This window comes from Gastrolobium bilobum, unplaced genomic scaffold (assembly GCF_033153095.1).
Source record: "Gastrolobium bilobum isolate Gb01-03AN ecotype WA unplaced genomic scaffold, APGP_CSIRO_Gbil_v1 utg15942, whole genome shotgun sequence".
Taxonomy (NCBI): Eukaryota; Viridiplantae; Streptophyta; class Magnoliopsida; order Fabales; family Fabaceae; genus Gastrolobium; species Gastrolobium bilobum.
In genome coordinates, this window is record NW_026896758.1 from 24,177 (window position 1) to 43,565 (window position 19,389).

The 19,389-nt window shown below is 32.6% G+C and overlaps 2 protein-coding genes across 4 annotated transcripts; both read right to left on the reverse strand.

Moving 5' to 3' along the window:
* Nucleotides 1-513: 513 nt before the first annotated feature.
* Nucleotides 514-6,894, reverse strand: LOC133301884 (CRM-domain containing factor CFM3, chloroplastic/mitochondrial). Of its 2 annotated transcripts, XR_009750261.1 has the most exons (10): nucleotides 6,014-6,894; nucleotides 5,175-5,640; nucleotides 4,962-5,092; nucleotides 3,872-4,216; nucleotides 3,257-3,413; nucleotides 2,888-3,180; nucleotides 2,742-2,801; nucleotides 1,740-1,829; nucleotides 1,225-1,404; nucleotides 514-1,062 (listed from the first exon to the last, which is right to left on the reverse strand). XR_009750261.1 is itself a non-coding variant. In XM_061501591.1 (9 exons), the coding sequence occupies exons 1-9, from the start codon at nucleotides 6,809-6,811 to the stop codon at nucleotides 1,291-1,293; spliced, it is 2,454 nt and encodes an 817-aa protein (XP_061357575.1). In that variant the 5' UTR covers nucleotides 6,812-6,894; the 3' UTR covers nucleotides 514-1,290. The 2 variants fall into 2 exon arrangements, 1 of the variants encoding a protein (XP_061357575.1); XM_061501591.1 differs by having other exon boundaries at nucleotides 514-1,404.
* Nucleotides 6,895-8,402: 1,508 nt separating this feature from the next.
* Nucleotides 8,403-15,626, reverse strand: LOC133301886 (synaptotagmin-5-like). Of its 2 annotated transcripts, none has more exons than XM_061501594.1 (14): nucleotides 14,989-15,626; nucleotides 14,455-14,529; nucleotides 14,268-14,375; nucleotides 13,671-13,703; nucleotides 13,461-13,550; nucleotides 12,819-12,944; nucleotides 12,436-12,579; nucleotides 11,420-11,824; nucleotides 11,116-11,250; nucleotides 10,322-10,540; nucleotides 9,939-10,211; nucleotides 9,620-9,757; nucleotides 9,128-9,430; nucleotides 8,403-8,905 (listed from the first exon to the last, which is right to left on the reverse strand). In XM_061501594.1, exons 1-14 carry the CDS (start codon nucleotides 15,184-15,186, stop codon nucleotides 8,678-8,680), a joined length of 2,475 nt encoding a protein of 824 aa, XP_061357578.1. In that variant the 5' UTR covers nucleotides 15,187-15,626; the 3' UTR covers nucleotides 8,403-8,677. The 2 variants fall into 2 exon arrangements, with proteins under 2 accessions (XP_061357578.1, XP_061357579.1); XM_061501595.1 differs by having other exon boundaries at nucleotides 9,620-9,744; nucleotides 9,935-10,211.
* Nucleotides 15,627-19,389: the final 3,763 nt, after the last annotated feature.

A 19,389-nucleotide genomic window follows, 5' to 3' on the forward strand; every position in this document is an offset into this window, starting at 1 on the left:
GAACTGGTATGGTATATGAAGTCAGGAGAATCAATCAAATCTCCACTTTAATGTTCAATGCTTGAATAACAATTTACAGGTGTTTGGCTGCTAGTATTTAAAAATACAAAATAGAAATCGAAGCTTTCCCACAAGTTGGTTCCTTGGTTTCATTTACATATTATCGATTTTGGAATGAATTATGCTATTTGTAAACCTTATTCGTGCCTTCTTTCAAATTCAATATTATATCATTAAATTCACCCACATCAAACAGTTTCTATGTTAAAATCATTGTTAACAAAAAAAAAAAAAATTGGTGAACAAGGTGTGCAAATATAGACATCTTATCGAGTTTGTTGGTTATAACCAAAAGTGTGCCTCTTATCAAATTACATCAACATGGTACATTTATAGTTATGGCATTGAACCGGACATGATAATTTTTCACCATCCGGCTCGAGTGCGAATCAAATTTTTTTAACAATTTTTGCCAATCCGATATGATATGATAATAAAAAAAAATTCGTAAGATAACAAAACAAAATCTCGGGAAGGCATAATATTAAGATTGTAAATACAAGAAAGGAATTATCCTTTACCATATTGGATAACCGTACATTAGTATAGCCTATTACAATGTGATGGAGGATTTACAATAATCAGGTCAACTACAATGAGAAGCAGACTCCAGAATACATCAGTGTTTGTGCATGCTGCTCAAATGTAGGCTAGCAGCCTAAGAGATACTATTTCAAAGAGCAGTCAAAGATCAAGTGCCATTCAAATGAAAAACCAGAGACAAGCAAACAATTGATGAGGGGTTTTTGCTGCAGCAGGACCACGAATGATATGTAGGCACATCTTTGTAGAACTTTGAATAAATCAAACTCCATATTTTCAGCTCTAAGAATGTGCAGAGAGAGGAAAAAGCAGACAAGTTACCGTAAGCTCGCGCCTCTTGATTATCCTACATGTAGGGAGAATTGCTACATTCAATGCAATTAAGGGGGAGAAGAATGCCCCATCTGATTACGAAAATTTATTAAGTTGTCCATACAGGACCAAACTGATCCTGGAAACCTGTTGAACAAACAGTAAGTACTACAACCAGCCTGTTATATCAACGACTTTCAGTACTAACAGTGCAAGAATCACAGAACTAAAGTATGGCATCAAAATGCAGTATATGAAGACCGTTGTTGCAAACTTACGACCTACGTCATCAAATGGCAAAATTGATACCTATCTAGCTGCAGGCAATGGCAGATGTCATCCAGAAACTTCAATGGAAAATATGTCAACCTGCCTTCAATGATGCCCATCATTTTTGAATTTTGAAAATTCAGAGTCCTCATCATCTTCCCACTCAGAGTCCTCATCATCTTCCTCATCATCAAAACCATCAGAATCTTCATCCTCACCCTGCAAAATAACAAGTGGACAAATTAATTGTCATTGAAATGAAAAACTATTTTTGTTTTCGTTTTTTTTCCTATCAATCTCTCTCCTCCTTACCCTCTATCAGCTGATAAGTAAATTCATGTTATAAATAGTCTCATACTCCATATTAGTCATTTCTATAATAGATCCCAAAACTTACCACCTACGTTTTCTATGAGAAAATGAACTACAAGTATGAGGAAATTCTAAATGCCAGTTCTACTATTTAGAAATAGTATTAAATTGACTAGAACTATTTCATAGCCTTCCCAAAATAAAACAGACAAGAGAATAAGGAGTGATGAGAGGTATTTTACTTGGGTGAATTCTGAGATGTGGTCTATTTGGTTATGATCCTCTTCCTCTATGCTCCATCCATCTTCAACCTCTAAATCTTGAGACATACCCTGGATGATTTTAAAAGACTAAATTAGACTAGTTGATATAGAGACCTTAGAGAAACCATACAGCTGACCTGTTAATAGGTCAAATGTAGATATTATCTTCACATTTACATGAGCTAAGTGACATTCTAGAAAGATATAATGCTAACATTGGGACAAAGCAGAGGTCAAGACTACGGATATAAGATATTCAGATATAATTCCAAACGAAATTTGGAGCAAATTGATTATTTCATAAAATGACCAATCCCATATGTTGAAGCTGAAAAAATAAAGCAGACTCCGTAACAGAAAACAGGTGACCTACTCTGAAAGCCAAAAAGCATGACACATAATATCAACGTACAAATAGATAATTTGGTATCTACGAACATGTCTCAAGGATAAAGAAAACTTTCAAAATCAGAGACTAGGTATATCACATGCAAAGGGTGCTTCCATTGACGTTTTAAGCAAAGATGTAGCTATATAGGGTTGAACTTCTTTTTAATTTAAAAAAAATAAAAAAGATAAAATTAACCTGGCTGAAACATGTCAATTTTTGAAAAATTATTTGCAAAACTATTCCCATACATCTATGATATGGGCTTTGTTAACTCAGAAAACTAAGATGTCCATTTTTAAAACAATTCCACAAGCTCAAGAAAAATAGCAACATAAACTCGGTCTAAGCACTCATGACAGAAGGGTTTCAATTCCCGATATTGGTTGAAGATTCTAAAACGCAGATAATAAAATATGTAAAACCAAGATATTTTGGGTGGGGGTTGTCACAGTCCTTTTCAATTGATCGTAATGAAGTAACAATTTACACAGACTGGAACCAATCAAGTCATTTAACTGCCTGACTTTTAGGAGTGACCTCTCCTCTACATCAAAATATAACTAAATAAATTATGATAAGTCAATACTTACAAGTTCTCTTTTCATTTGATCTATAGTTTTTTCCAATTCAGTAATATGCTGACTCAGAGCCTGCACAGTTCATACAAGATCAAATGTAACATCACAAATATAAAAGAGATGAATAAATTAGTAAGCGTTATATAGAAGACAGGAACCTCATGGCGTTGGAAGGCTACAGAACGCTTCAATGCCTTGGCCTTCGTTAGGAGGTTTCTAGGCCTCAGGGTAATGGGCCGTTTATAATTCTTTCCACGATAGTAAATAAGAGCAAATCCTTTGGAAACCCTCTCTATTGCCACTAGTATTCCACCACTCTCATATTCCAGTAACCTTGCAGTGTCTTCAACAAAAGCAAGAGTCTTTTGTTTCGTTATCAATTTTACAAGTTCTCGGTATTTCCAATGCAAATGCATATTCTCAATTACACCATCAAAAACACCACGAATACCTGGAGATTATCATTAACAGATGTCAGTATTGCATTGTTAGAATAGAGTAACTTTGTACAGTTGAAAATTACTCACCAAGTGGTAAGTATGGCTTCATTCTTAAACCAATCCTGCGGAACACAACACATTCTTCATCTGTGATTGTTTCCTGGTCATAATCAGGACCAGCTGGAACCATGGATGCTTCTATTTTCGCTAACAGCTTTTCTGCTCTAAGCTTTTTGGCCTGGGCCTATTCATGCATCAGAGTGGTAAATATAAACAAAGAAAGTTAAGTGTTGTTAACAAGACCATAAAAACAAACACTATATATATATATATATATATATATATATATATATGCATGTGTGTGTGTGTGTATTCTTCTATCCAGGATCCAGCTAATTATGCTGCATTCCTATAACCATAAATTGTTGAAATAAGTTATATCTCATTCATATTAAGTTAAAAATTTAAACTGAACATTATAAAACTGCAAGAGGACAAGCATAAACCAGTAAAAATTAAGGAAAACTGAAAACAAATAAGCTGACAGGACTTATTTTTTCATCAATAAAGAATTCCAATCTGGGGACTACTCTTGTAACAATGCTTATGTCCATTAATTCACTATAAACCAAGTCTTCCTTTCTGTTGATATAAACCAAGTACTATCTCAAGCATGTTTTCATAAAAAATGTAGATACTTACGAGAGATAGTTTATGTTCAACTTGTTTGACAAGCCTAACAGTCTTGGTTTTGGCAGCTTCTTCCATCATCTCCTCACGTTCTTCAGAAGATATGTCCCTTCCCCAACGAGCCTGAGCCTCATAGAACTCTGCTAAAGATCCTGCCTGTGCTGCTGGTTCACCTTGCCCCAACGAATTAGCATCAACAGCTCTGCAGCGCACTTTCTCTTCAATATCCTGTACCTGTTTTGTCAATTCCTGTCTTTCAGCTAAAACTTCTGCCACACTTGTTGGAACAAAGTCCTTCCCACGATATATAACAATGTAATATTTATTCCTTAGCAGCAAGGTACCTCCTGTTAACATCTGCACCATAACAGGAAAAAAAAAATCACTTTTCTGAAATTCAAATTAACAGAACAAATACCTTGTTCTCTATTCTTAGCTTATCATGTATTAGCAACAAAAGAATATGACTACGGAAAAAAATTAGCTTGATGCACATTACGTAGATTCAGCCCATAGAATGAGTATCACTATCTTCAATATCATACTTTTTGGTTTCATGATAACATTAAAAAAAAAAAACTCAGTGAATTATGTTTTGGGCACAAATGGAGAAAGAATGTTAGTTCTTTGAGTATATAGTTCCCTTTTTATTATTCCAAGCTATAATTATTTGCTAACTGGTAAAATTAACGGAAGAGAAAAACCTACTGGTTTCTTTAAATATAAATGCATAAACAAATTATAATTTTGGTTGGTTACTCTCAGGTATTACTCAATATAAGCATAGCAAACAGCTTCAAAGGACAATTACATTATAAACAAAAAAATTGATACAGGTTTTAGAATACACCAGAACTGTCTTGATGAGATCATGATTAAGGTGCCTTGGACAAATTAGTAACTGCTCTATTAATTACAATAATCTCAGTCACTCAACCTCCCTCTTGATTTTATCAACCTACTTATTGATTTTATCATCAGCAATGCAGCCTATAGTGTATTTTTAATTTAACACTCAGAACTTGTCCAGAATGTGATGCATTACACTTGATTCAAGCATGATTGCACAAGCAAATAATTGCCAAATTACAAATGACCATACCTTCAGCTCCTCAGCCATTATTTTATTGTTTGTGTTCTGGATACCAGGTTTGACAGCAATCTTTGCAACTAAACTTTTCTCCCAAATCTTAAGAATAGCACATGCCAGACCTTGGTGATTTCTATTTCTCCCTTCACAAAGTCCAGAAAAATAGATTTATAAGAGAAAAAGGGAAAATAAATTTAATAAAATATTGTAGTGGTTGAATTTTACCTAAGGCAAAATGACAAGGAAGCGATTTCGCAACTATCCTTAAATTGGTCATCTCTGCATTTGTTAGTCGAGAACGCATTCCAGTAGGAAGAAGCCTAAAAGGTGTTTTATAATCCGGAACTGTACGGGGAAGTAAATCAGCATCAACAGGAAGTATTCCTGTACCCCACCATCCAACAAAACGAGGACCTAAACCATCAAGCAGGGCGTTGTACTCAGCTTCCTCCTCTGTCATGTTCTCAGGCTGTTCTCGATTCATCACAACAGGCTCAGTCTTCTCCACGGATGAGGTTGCATTACTGTCTTTCGTTCTTAACAAACTTCCTTCTGAGACATCCGGCACGAAAAAGCCATCACCTTCCTTTTCATTGAGTTCCCTACCAGAGGCAGGCCCTTGGTAATTACTACCACGATACACCATCATAACACTTCCTGACCTCCATGTAACTAATCCTCCTGTTCGACGCTGCACACTACAATAGGTCAGTTCATATGTTGTTTAAGATGAGTAAATTTTCAGTATTACTGTAATACATACTCTTCTACTAAAATTCTACCAAAAATTTACTCGTTTAACACCAATTAAATACCAACATTCAACATTCAAGCATGGAATTGTGCACAAAGTAAAATGGTCTCTCTCTCTCTCTCTCTCTCTCTCTCAGTCTCACATAGCACCAATGACATACTGACTTAACAAGTACACAAATGCACATTTCGAATGCAACTCACACAAAATATCCACCAAAGCAAGGAACACACTGAACTCAAGTAATTACTCATGTCATACATATATTTATCAAATGTAAGTAAAAGGAAAAAAAGGCAACAAAAGAAACCTCAACAATATCATGAGCAGTCTTCATGTCCCCTGCAAGATCCTCATGGAACTTGAGCCTCACCAACTCCTCCTTCCTCCATTTTTTATGAATATTGTCCATCACATCCTGTGTGAGCCCAGCTTTTGGGATACTAATCCTCTCTCTAACACGCATCCCCTCTCTCCTCAACCTCCTCAACAACTCATCTTCAAGGGTCAACTCAGCCAAAGTTGGAGCCTTTACACTCCTCTTCCTCAACCCCACATCACCTCCACCACCCTTCTCCTTCTCCTTCTCGTCCTTCTCTCTCTCCCATGGCAAAACCATCTCTTCATCCTCCTCATCCTCATCCAACACCATAGCATCAGGACGAACCCATTCTCTTCTCAGCAACTCGCCGAGCCTCTCTTCTCCGGTCACCGGAAAAGCATCAACCCGAACTTCTTCTTCTTCTTCTTCTTTTTCATCTTCTACTTCCACATCTTCTTCTGAAGCCAACCCCAAGTTCCGCAACCGAAGAACGATTCTCTCAACGGCGTTTTGGCCTTTATCCGTTGGAGGGCGAAACGGGTCTTCGGTGGTGGATTCGGGTACCCTTTTGGGAGAAGGGGATTTTGAGAGCCAGGGAGCAGAAGGGGTGTTGGGTTTTGAGGAGGAAGAGCGGTTGGTGGTGGTTGTTCGGAGAGAAGAGAAAGTGATAGTGCGAAATGCGAATTTAGAATGAGAGTGGAGGAAGAGAGTGGTGGAGGAGCGAGGAAGGTACAGTGATAGTGAAAGTGATGATGAAGAAGGAGAATTTGGAATTGGGAATGCCATTGTTCGAGGTAATTGTTAGTGAAGCATTTTCTGTTTGGATGACGAGAAAATTGCACACTGTGCAGCAGAGGAGCAGAAAGGGCAAGATGCTAACGTGAGTATGAGAGAATAGATGATAAGGATTTATTTATTTTTCAAATTTTTTTTAAAAAAATAATTTTTAAATTTTTTTTTTTTTTTAAGATTTATAGATGGAAAGGATTTTAGCATCCGAGGGGGAGTTGGAAACTTGGAATAACAGAAATTGCAAAGGAATTTTTGTTTTTTATTCAGAAATTTTGAGTTTATGCAAGTTTATGACATTAATTGTTTTTGTTTTTTACCATTGTGAAGTTAATTTAATTAAAAATTAACACTTCGTTCTCACACGTAAACATATCATTCATCTGTTCTTATTTTACAATGACCATTGATTGAGTAATATATTCGAATATATAATGTCGAAATACTCGGATATACATGTGACACACTCAAACATTGTTTGTCGGTTGAGATTGATGATACATTATTTACTCAGTACAGCACCCGTATATTGCTCCTCGTTTGACTCCGAAAACATATAAACCAATGCATTTTCTGAACCCAGAACTTCCCAAAACAACATAAAGGAATTTTATTTTTTTTGTTTCAGTTATTTGGAATTCTGACATAGAAAAAGCAATCTGGTCTCCGTAGATTGCTTAAAAACGGAACATAGTGGTAATTTTTAACTAAATAAATGCACAATAATTAAAAAGCCAATATGGGAAGTCTTTCATTTTAGATGATATATAAGATATTTTCTTGTCAGAAAAACATAAACTACGGGTATAAATAAAAATGTTAATCCCAAAGTTGTTGGTACAGTGGCGATCTGGTTATTCCGAATTTGACATGCTAGATAGCAAGTTCAAGTTCAAGTTCAAGTTCTAAGAGTCACTTCATAAAGAGAGTGAAATATAATTCATCTGTTGACAATGCTACCTAATAATTGCACTTGCATTAGGGCATTGACATCACTAAATATTAGTTTGCAATTAGAGCAATACCTTTTTTTTTTAATTTTAATGTATATTTAAATTATTATTTAGATGTTTAATGTTTAAATAAATTTAAGCATTGACTAAATCTAATTAGAGTGACAAAAATATTATTTACTTAAAAAATTAACTAAGGAGAAAACGAATTTCTCTTTATACATTAAAGGTCAATTAAATTGGTTAAAATTATTATTCAGTATATGAAAAGAACAGATTGAATAGCAAATATTAAAACTTAAAAGTGAGACCAAAATTTTAATTACACGTAATGCAAAATGAGAATAATTACAAGAAAAGTACAAAAAGAAATTGGTTACTGGAAGTAAAAAGCAGCAGGATACATATACTTACCACTAAAAAAGTTTACCATTCTTACAACCAATTTAATTATCATTAATTTTTGCCAATTTGATGATTATAATTTATTGAAAATTAATATAACCGTTAGATTGACGGAAATCAACGATGATTAATTTGGTTGTAAAAATGAAATAGGAGGGATAATAGTAACCGATTCATCTTTTGCTAAAATATCATTCATTTCAAATCAACCATATAATAGTAATCGATTCTCTGTTTTTTATTGAAGTTCACGGAAATCCATAATCATAGAAACTAATTTCTTGTTCATGTGTGAATAAAGTTGCTCCTTTTTATTATGAATCCCCCTCCCCAGAAAGGAACTTCACTAGAGCAAAAAATTGATCAAATAACCATATACAAGCAATATGTGGTAGCATAAGAAGAGACTATCTAGTCTGAGAAACATGTACAAAATCTGTCCTTGATGACTCCCCTAAGCAAAATATTGTGCATGTGAAAATATTAAATACTAATTTGATGAAGGTTAGTTCCCACTTCCAGAAGATCTTCTGCTTAGTGAAGGAGAAGAATTAGTGATCTCTTGGCCAAGTTCCTTTATTTTGCTGAGAAGTAGCATTTGCTCAGTCTCCAGCTGTGCTATATACCCTTCCTGTGTATCTTCTAGAGTTTCTAGCTCACTCAATGTTGTAGAGAGTCCTTCAAGATTTCCATCCTCTACTAAGGACCGGAACTTGATCATCGTCTGTTTTATCTGATAAAAAGTTCAATTTACACAATGTGTTAGAATAAGGGCAAACCCCGATGTACAAGACTTCCTGACATGCAAGGGAAGGGGTGAAAATCAATTGTACGCAGTTTAGCCCTTACATTTTTGCAAAGAAGTTATTTTCCGGACTATGTGTTAGAATAGCAACATAAAATAAAGATAAGTAATTAGTATATAAGTGTTTTGAGACATGTAGGAAGATCTCACCTGGCTTGGAATTTGGTGTAGTTTACTCAAGGAAGGGTCAGAGTCTAGACTAAGCCTCTTTTGCATCTCTGGGACTTTTCTAGTAATTTGGATGTGAATCTCACCCCTTTTGACCCCTTGGAGAGGTATCCACTTGTCAGCCATCTGGTTTGGAGGCAACCTTTGATATTCTACAACACATTCACCTATACTTGATGTTGGTAGCAACGCATTGTGGTCCTTGACATAAAGTACCAGTGGACTTCCATCATCAGGGAACTCTAGGGTCTGGTTCCAGCGAGGGTTAAGAGTTTTGTATATAATCTACCACACAATGCCACAGCCATTAAGTACTTAAGTTTTATAAGACTGAAATAATAGCATGGAAATGCAGACCAAATATATATATATATAAATTTGAGAACATCTAAAAATTATGTAGTTACAGATAAAATTTTAAATCTTAAACATTCAATTTCATGAAAAAGAAACCAAGGATGAAGTATTGCCAACCTTTGTCTTTTTCTTAAAGCTTCCGTAGTGTACCCTCACATATGGATCACTTGTGCCTCTGAGATCGGCAGCAACAAGATCCCTTCCTTCAATCAGAACAAGTTCTATCCAACCATTGCCTGGGCCTATACCTGAACCCTGGCCATTTCAAAGGAGTAAAGCATGTTAGAATGAATATCCCAAGAGGTGAAAATCTGTCATGGGTAAAATAAATAAAATGAAACTATGCAAATATAATATGTTCCTTTTGCATCCTTTTTCCATATTGTAACTAAAATGATTCAAAGAATCACTAATTTCCTACTGAAAAAAAACACACCCTTGATCCATCTTGGTCGTCCATCCTAAATGCTTCAATTTTAAGTCTTAATTCACCAGAACGCACTCTTTCAAGAGGGATCCATACATCCCTAACTGAGCCATCAACTAGTCCTTCCAAGTTTACTTGTGCACTACCAATGTTTTCATCTCCAAAAGTTTCCTCAGTAAAGCCTTTTACTTTTAAGTATTCACCACCACTAATCTCATCAAATTCAAATGTCTGATTCCAGATAGGATTTGGAGTATGAGCAGTCCTTGATCTCTGGACAACCTGAAAATATTATTAACAACAGAATGAGATAAAGCATAACAATTAACCTACGAGCTCGGTTAATCAAGTAATTGTAGTACCAGTGTCTCACAGACACACGTGTCACATACCTTTCCATACTGCAATTTAATGTATGGGTCAAATTTCCCAGATTTTTCTTTTGCAGCAAGATCCTTTCCTTCCACAATAGTTACGTTAAGCTTCCTTCCAGTTCTTAACTGAAGATTTGATGATCCATTAAGTGATTGCTGAGAGCTAGACCGGAGATTGTTCAAGCTATGTGAACCATCAGAAAATTGCCACTCTTTTACTACAATGCTCACCTTCAACTAAAAAATGAAGAGAAGAGGTAGAATGGATAAAATGACTGATTCAATAACAATTTTATTTGCATTCAGAAAGGTAAATCAATTATCCATGTTTACGTACAAAAATGTGACAAGATGGCATTTTGATATTAGTTCTGTGATTAAAAACCAGTCAAAAGAGATATGCCATTGTAAGAATATGCTACATTAAAAGGCCGTTTAGTTTAGGAAGAACAAAGAGCAAATTGATACAATAAACTCAACCAGCAGAGGATAGCAGAATGCTAGAGCAGCCAAAAGCATTAAACAAGAAAATCTATCAATATGAAACTCTACCCTCCATTTTAAAGGATTAATACCATACAATGTTTCATCTTCACAACTCAACCAACACAACTGAAATTAAATAATGTTCATTTTGACATACACTGAATAAATATTGAATTATCATGTAGTCATATTTAGATTACTGTTTTTTAGTATTTTACTTAATCAAGATACCTGTTCAGATTAGGAAATAAGAACAACCTTGTTAGCTTCATTGAAAGCAAGAGGGGCAGGAGGAACTAATCATTACATTATCATAGATATAGTACCTCTCCAGAGTTGGCCCCCTCAAATGGGACAACCATTTCAATTTCATCTCCACAAAACAGTGCTTGCTTTGCTATGACCCCAGAATCAGGTCCTATTGCCCACATTATTGTTGAATCATCTTCAACATGCCTTATCTGCTCGAAGACATAAACGTCAACTTAGTGTACTATCAGAGACGAGAAGTTGTGCAGAAAAGAAATAAAAGCTGGAAAAAAAGAATTCATGTCTGAATGAAAATAATATTTATTGGTAACTGATATCCTCCTGTAGCTAGCTCACAAAGGAGAACATCAATTTCAGTACCTTGATTTCACAATTAGCTAGATAGTCACACTTCACACTGCTGGGACAATTCTCATAAAGATTGAAACGAAGAGTTCCTGAATTATCATGCAAAACCATATTAAATGGTGCATCCCATCTAGGGGTGGAACCCAGTCTGACATCTGTTCTCCTGGTTAATTCCTCAACTTCTACCTCTACAAATGTCTGTAGGTCCTTGTCATCAAAATTGTCTTCTGAAGTTGTACCATTTTGTTGCCTCCTAGATGCCTTGAAGCAACTCCTAGAAAGTTTATTTGCTGAAATCACTCTAATATATATAATGCCTCCAACAGCCTTTTTCCTTAAATCAACCGCAGGTAAAGTGAAACAACGACGCCGAGGTTCCACCATGGTTTTAACCAAGGTGTCAGTAAAAAGTTTTTCCTGCATAAAATGGAAACTTAAAATCAACATGAAACATAAGAAGCCCCTGGGGAAAAATAGAAAGTTTAGAAACAAAAAATTCTGAGAATTTGCTAAGACAATGAGCATATGAGGTCAAACATCTAACTGATATTTTAATAGCCAACTGTTCCCAACTTGACAGATGAAATTATTCCAATACTTTCAGTTTTCAATTATTGCTAAATGGTTCAAATAGCTCTTTAAATAGCATAACTCAGCCCGCCTTTATATTACAATTCCCTCAAAATAAATTCTCTGAAAATACAAAGAACTTTCTGCTTCATCTTCTGTTCTTTGAAAAATTATATGCATCTGCTAACAAATCTCAATGAACAGTCCTTATACTAAAGCTATATGCATCTGCTAACAAATCTCAATGAACTTAAGCATCAGGCTGAAATCCATTGACACAGAATCAGCTTCAATATCTGTAGTGCATGATGATTTCTAGAAGTTGCAGCTGAACCAAAATTGTATTAATCTTTCGACAACAGCACCATAAATATAAGATAGTTTAGGGCACTCAACGCAAACAAATGCAACTTTGTTACTTCTCTACAAACATAATATTAAACTCAGGGGAAACAGACCAGCCAAGAAGAAACACCAGGCCACTCAGTGGCAGGAAGTGACTGGCTTGCACCGCTTCCAAAGGCAACTCCTACTCTCACCTCAGGAGCTGATACAAATGAAAACAAAAGTGCTTTTCCGTCTAGAATTGGTGTAAATAGAAGCTGCAAAATGAATACGAATGATGATTAGATTAATAAAAATAAAAGGGATCAAACCAGTTTCTTAGTAATGCAGGAAATTGTGGGTGATCTGGTAATCATGGTTGATAATTCTCAAAGCAACAATTGTTAATTACATGCTTCAAAAATCAAATCAACTTTGTTTTCATATCTCCCACCTTACTTTATACAGCTTTTGTTACGTTAGAGAAGCAAAAATGCAAAAACATTGCTTTACATACTTCACCCTTGATATGAAGACTGTTGATCACAATTCGAGCAGTTCCCATGAATGGCTTCGCAAGCTTAGCAAGCATCAAAATGCTCATTTCATTAGTGTCCCAATCAAAACCCAGTTGCAGGACACGCTGTAAAATATCAACAGAAGGCTTTATCAAAATCTCAGATATCTGGTAATGTATCAATAACTAAAGGACACAGCATTAAGTCAGGACCTTAATAAAAATGAAGGAGAGGCAAACTACCTTGAAAAGCAAGTGTAATAGAAGTACGAAAATCAAATATAATCGTTTAAGTGGCATTGGTAAGCTGTACAAATGATTCATAGGTTCCCATAATTATGATAATTAATGTTTGATTCGTATGTAAAATTAAACTTTAGTTTTCAAACTATGGATATGAGAAAATTCCATGGGCACTTGCTGTGGCTGGCAACAAAAAGATCACACAACAGAAGCAGTAACAGTGGAAGAGAGGGGCAACAAAAATAGCAAAAGTACCAAAGCTCCTAGTGAGTGTAGTGGTGGTAGTAGTAAAATCACATCAAGGAAAAACACATGCCTGCAGATTCAAACTGGAATCTGTTTCCCATATTGCAACCAAATCAAATATCTAAAAATGCTATAGTGAGAGAAAACTAAAACCTGATCACCAATAGTTAACCACCGCATCCCTTGCAGAGCCAAGCTAGGAGGGCATGATCCTAGTGAAAACTCTTGCAGCTCGACTCTTTCCTACAGAAGGATTGCTCTAGTTCAGTACACATCTACTAAATATTCATTATCTCAGAAATGTTCAAACTGTTTTTGTAAACTACTCAAACTCCTTCATAGAAGAAAATGAGTGTTACTTACTAGAAATCTTGGTTTCCGGCGCTTTAAACGTTTCTAGAGACACAAAAGAAAGAAAAACTAAATTAGTTCATCTATCAAATTATAAAATGCATGTCTAAAGAGTGCATAATGGGGCATCCCGACCATATAATGTAAAATGATCAAGAGTCTTCAAAAAGAAGTTTATCCACTCTTTCAACGTTTTAATTTATTATAAGACGAAAAGAAAACAAGTGATTCTATTGCTTGCCGGCAAAGATGTAATCAACAAAACATTATGTTTATTTATTCCAACATGAGGGGAAACAGGAAATGTCAGGTTATCTAAATCCTACTATATGTAACTTGTGTTGTTCAGAATCTAAGGTTTTCTGCAGATAGAACTATTTGAATCATGCCATCTCTGTTAGTGATATACTTCTTCTATCATTACCAATTTTAAAAGTTCCAAAAAGTAAAAAATATAAGTAGAGCCTATGCGATATAACTTAGTCATGGATAGAAAAAATATATACATATATATAAGTAAAAGCTAATTAGCAATTTTAGCGTTCACTGTTGAATAAAGATGAAAAAATGCATCAAAGTAGTAACTGGGAAAAGGCTGTGAAATTTCACCTCAACTATAGCTGATAACCTTTTTGAGAACTTGGGGTTAAAATAGTTGGACCAGACTTCTGTCAACAACTTATTCAGCCAATCACAGTGCTCCAATGGTGTGATGGGCTATATGAACAGGAAGTTGAAGTCATCTTCATAAAGCACATTGAGAATGTAAAAGTGTGAAAAGATAAGGAAAATATACCGAGACGTTTAGTATAATTCGCTTCCATTTCTTATCCAAGTCCTCCACTAGTAGTTTGCGTTGATACCTCCCATACTGAAAATGAATAAGTAGAAATTCACATCAACTGCTTATATCATACCCTACTCAAAAAATCCATTAACTTAGAGATGATAAAAGAGGGAAATTTCCTAGCACAGAATTTGATGTTAACTAAACATATTTATTAAAAGGGTATACATAAGAATAGGAAGCTCAAGCTCAAATACCACTAATTTGGTCTATTTTCTTCTATTAAACACGTGTCTCCAATTGGTAATTAAGAGTTCCAATAGCAAATAACTTCAATCAACTAACATATTATGCTAACAAATTACATATGCAATGGAAATATCATGAAATTGCCCCAATTCAACAACATTCAATAATAATTAACTCATTGAATTATGAAACTAAATTGATCAGGCAAGTTCATCCTTGAGAAAGTGACTTTGTAAAGATGATAGAGTAAGGAAAAAGGGGGCAAAGTAATCAATCAAAGTAACCAGTGACAACCTGTATAGTAGCCCACACAGCAAGTGCAAGAGGAACCCAAGTGGAGAAAGAGAAGACCCATCTCTCAATAACCCAAGCAATCAGAATCAGAGGAATGAAGAACGGAATCTGAGGCTTCTCCTGCAAGAGATGGTTGAAGAAGTCAACCGCAACCTCTTCAATATTGTTAATGGAAAAGACCCTTTTCTTTCTGCTCATTGTTTTGCCTTGCTTTGCTTGCACAAAACCACTCCTCTGATAAAAAGTTTCCTTTTTTGTATTTAAATTTGTGATCTTTTGTTTCTCTAGATATTACACACCATCAAAATCCCTCATCCAGAAAGAAAAAACAATGAAGAAAAAAAAGAGACCAAGGTCAAGGACTCAAGATAAGGCTAAAGGGGCACCAATTGGAGAATGAAAAGAAACATGAATCAAGCAGAAAACTTAGGAGTTGACAAATTTTGAAGGGTTGGTTCTACAAGCAGAGAAAGGTAGGAAGAGAGAGAAATAGAGGGAATTGGAAAAGTCTACAAAGGGTGAATGAAAAATTCCATTTTGTAACATAAAACGACGTTTTGTTCGTCTTAAACTGAACTGAACTGAACATAAATTGGAAGAAACAGCGGACGCTGAATCAAAAGTACAAAACTTCTCTTCATTCCCCCACTTTGTAAATGCTTCCTGTTCTTCACGCTGAGTGGGTCCCCACTTTCTTACATCAAAATTTATACATAACCAAACTCCTTCAATTTGATTATTAAAAAACCGTTAAATTTACTAAAACTTACAAAATTTAATGTTGTTTACTGTAACATTAACTTCTTCAAAAGGAAATATCTTTAAAATTATTTCATGCACAAATATATATTGGATGGAACTCATTGTTTTTATTTCTCTCTATTTTATTTAGTGAATTTCATTTACTTTTTTTATATGTTAAATGAAATGAAAAATATATTTTCTTTTTTAAAAATGGATTGAATGTATCTTTTATTCTAGAAGATAAAATTATCTCCTACAACAAATATGTGAGATCCATATTTTCTTTATATCTCACTTCTCTCTACATGATCTCACATGAACTTCACATATTTTTATGTATATATAGGAAATAATTTTATCACTTACAATATAAAAAATATCAAACCCATTAAAAATATCTAAAATGTTAAGAACATGAAAAAAAAATATTTGTCCTTTTAAAATATATAACTTTATGTCTTTTTATATTTTAATCGTTGATTTTCATCAATCAATAGTTGTAATTTATTGTGAATTACTACTTAATTATAACCGTTTGACCTAATAAATTATAATAGTTGATTGATAAAAATCAACGGTTATGCTATAAAATAACTCAAAATCATATCCTTTAAAAGGATAAATATTTTTTCCAAAAAAACTTATATAAATAGAATGGAAAATGTTTGTCCTTTTAAAAAAGAGAAAAGTGTTTTTCATTTTAAATAATATAAAATTATGTTATTTTAAGAGAGAAATAGACACAAAACTATTTTTTATTTAAAATTTAAATTAAAAAAATCACTTATTTTCTCTCTCCCATAATTTTTATTTTTTGTGTCTATATCTCTCCTAAAATGACATAATTTATGTCATTTAAAATAACAAACACCAAATCCTTTAAAGAATATAACTATGTGTCATTTTAGTTGATTTTCGTCAATCAATTATTATAATTTATTACGAATTATTATAATTTATTATATAATTAAATTTGATAAATTATAACCATTGATTAATAAAAATGAATGATTTTTTTCAATAACATAAAGTTATATCCTTGAATGAACATTTTTCCCATAAAGGGAAATATCTGTTTTAGTTTTGAATATCTTATTCATATCCCTTATTTCATATCAATCAATTATTTTTTTACTTTCTTTCTTTCTTTCTTTTTGTACTTATTTTATTTTTAATAATAACGTTTCTTTTATATGTACAAGTTTATCTAGTATTTGTTTCTTCAAATATTATACTTACTTAAAAATATAAATAAAATAAATTATTTTCATACATATTATTTAAATTAAACATATTGGTTTAAATATCAATAATTAATTATTAAAAGTATGATTACTCCTAAAAATGACAGTTACCACATCCAGGTAATCTGAAGGATGGAGGAGTATTAGATTTTTAAAAATATTTAATGTATCCTTTTTTATTTTATGTATTTTATTTTAAACTATAAATATTGTTAAAAAAACATCACATTTTTTTTAAATGAAATTATTAATTACCATTAATTTATTTTTTGTATAAATAAAAAAAATAAATAGCCACATATTTGGAAGTCAACGGGGTTGGCGGCTCAAACTCAATTGGGACATCCAACAGCTATGACTCCGTTTGATGGAAAACTGGGAAAAATCGTGGGACCCACATACGTTTGGACCTAGGTTGTCAAAACCAACTTCCCCAATAAAGAAAGTGCTTTTTAAATTTTTATAGTTGTTTGAAAAAAAAAATATTTTGAAATCATATCTACACATCAGATTAATTTATAATATATGAATTAAATTAATAACCATAGACTAATTGGCATGAGTCAATTCAACTTAACCAGTGATTTGAAAATTGAGTTCTGGATATATAATTATGTGAAAATTTTGATAGAGAAAACTTAAGGTATTTTTGTGATTCTATTCAACTCCAAATGAAGAAATGAGATATATTTATTATTAATTTAATTTATTCATCATAAAATAATCTGGTTATAAGTAGATATGATTTTAAAATAGATGTGATTTTAAAGACATGTTATGTCAGAGAGTTAAGAGTCTGATTTTTTTTATTTTTTTTTAGTACTGGGTTTGTTTGTTGTGCTGTCTGAACGTACGGTAAAATTAAGGTAAGGAAAACGAGAGAAATAACTAATATTTAATAAATAGAAGTACCTATCCGTGACAAAATCCTGGTTTGGATAACAAAAAACTGTTTGTTGGTTTATAGTTATTTGCTGAGTTTGGTGGAAAATATGCAATTTCCCTGAAAACCTTTTCTTTGACCATAAATTCTTTTAAATATTTTGCTTGATAATATTCTAAATTAATAAATAAAAGGGAACGGCTCCCTAGATAAAAAACATAAATATTTTTTTAAGCTTTAAATGTATAATACACATATTTTTAAAAATAAATAAATACCTATGCTTTTAAATTTATTATATTTTTTATTAAGTATTAAGAAAATCATTAGAAATGTTTTACAAAGATATAACAAAAAAAATATTTTTTTTTTGGGTAAACAACAAAAAGAATATTTTTATTAAGACTAGTAGTTAGCTTTATCTTAAAAATATATTACATTACTTTAAACTTTTTTACTCTAACCCAAAAAAATAAAAATAAGCTGTGCTATAATAAAGGTAAAATTTTAAATAGAAAGTTAAAAGAATAATTCTATATCCTTTTAAATATTAAAAGAAAACATTAAATATTTTAAAATTTTCTAAGGCATTAAATGCTTCTAATTTTTTAAAACTTATTATTTTAAGTTTTTGAAAGGATTTAACATAACATTGCCTAATAAAATAATATTTTTTGAAAGGGAAAAGTGTTTGTCATTTTAAATGATATAAAGTTATGTCATTTTAAGAGAGAAATAGACACCGAATATATTTTTTTATTTAAATTTTAAATTAAAAAACCATTCACTTTCTCTCTTCCATGATTTTCATTTTCTGTGTTTATCTCTCTCCTAAAATGATATAACTTATGTCATTTAAAATGACAAACACCAAGCCCTTTTTGAAATCAATAAAAATAGAGATAGGATATTATATCGGCTTTTTTTTATACCTACTTCTTTTAAACATTATTATACCATAATCTTAAAAGAAGAGAAAAATGATGAAGAATAATTAAGATTATAATATAACGTTGTTATTGGGAAAGAGTATGTAGAATAGAAATGAAAATAAAGTAGTCAAATATTTTATCCCATAAAAATATATCGTTAACTAAAACTAAAAATTAAAAAATTAAAAATAAATAAGCACCTCCTAAATTTTTTTTCTTTGGTATTGAGATTTTTACAAACCATTAAAGTTATTTCTATTACTTTACAATCAATATTTGAAATTGACATAGTCTAATTAATAATTAATATACAGTAAGCATTTGTTTTTTATTTAAAATAGAATATTATGTCTACTTTTTTCATGCCTATTTGACCTACTTCTTCTAATATGTTAGATTACAATCTTAATTCACTTTCACATTTTCTTTCTTCTATGGTTATTAATTGAGATTATCATTTATTTTTGGGATATGACGTTATACCTATCTTTTTTTTATCTACTTTACTTACTTATCTCCTTTTTAGTATCATTAGATCACAATCTCAAAAGAAAAGAAAAGAAAATGAAGTTGAAATTATAATTTAAGCATGTCAAAA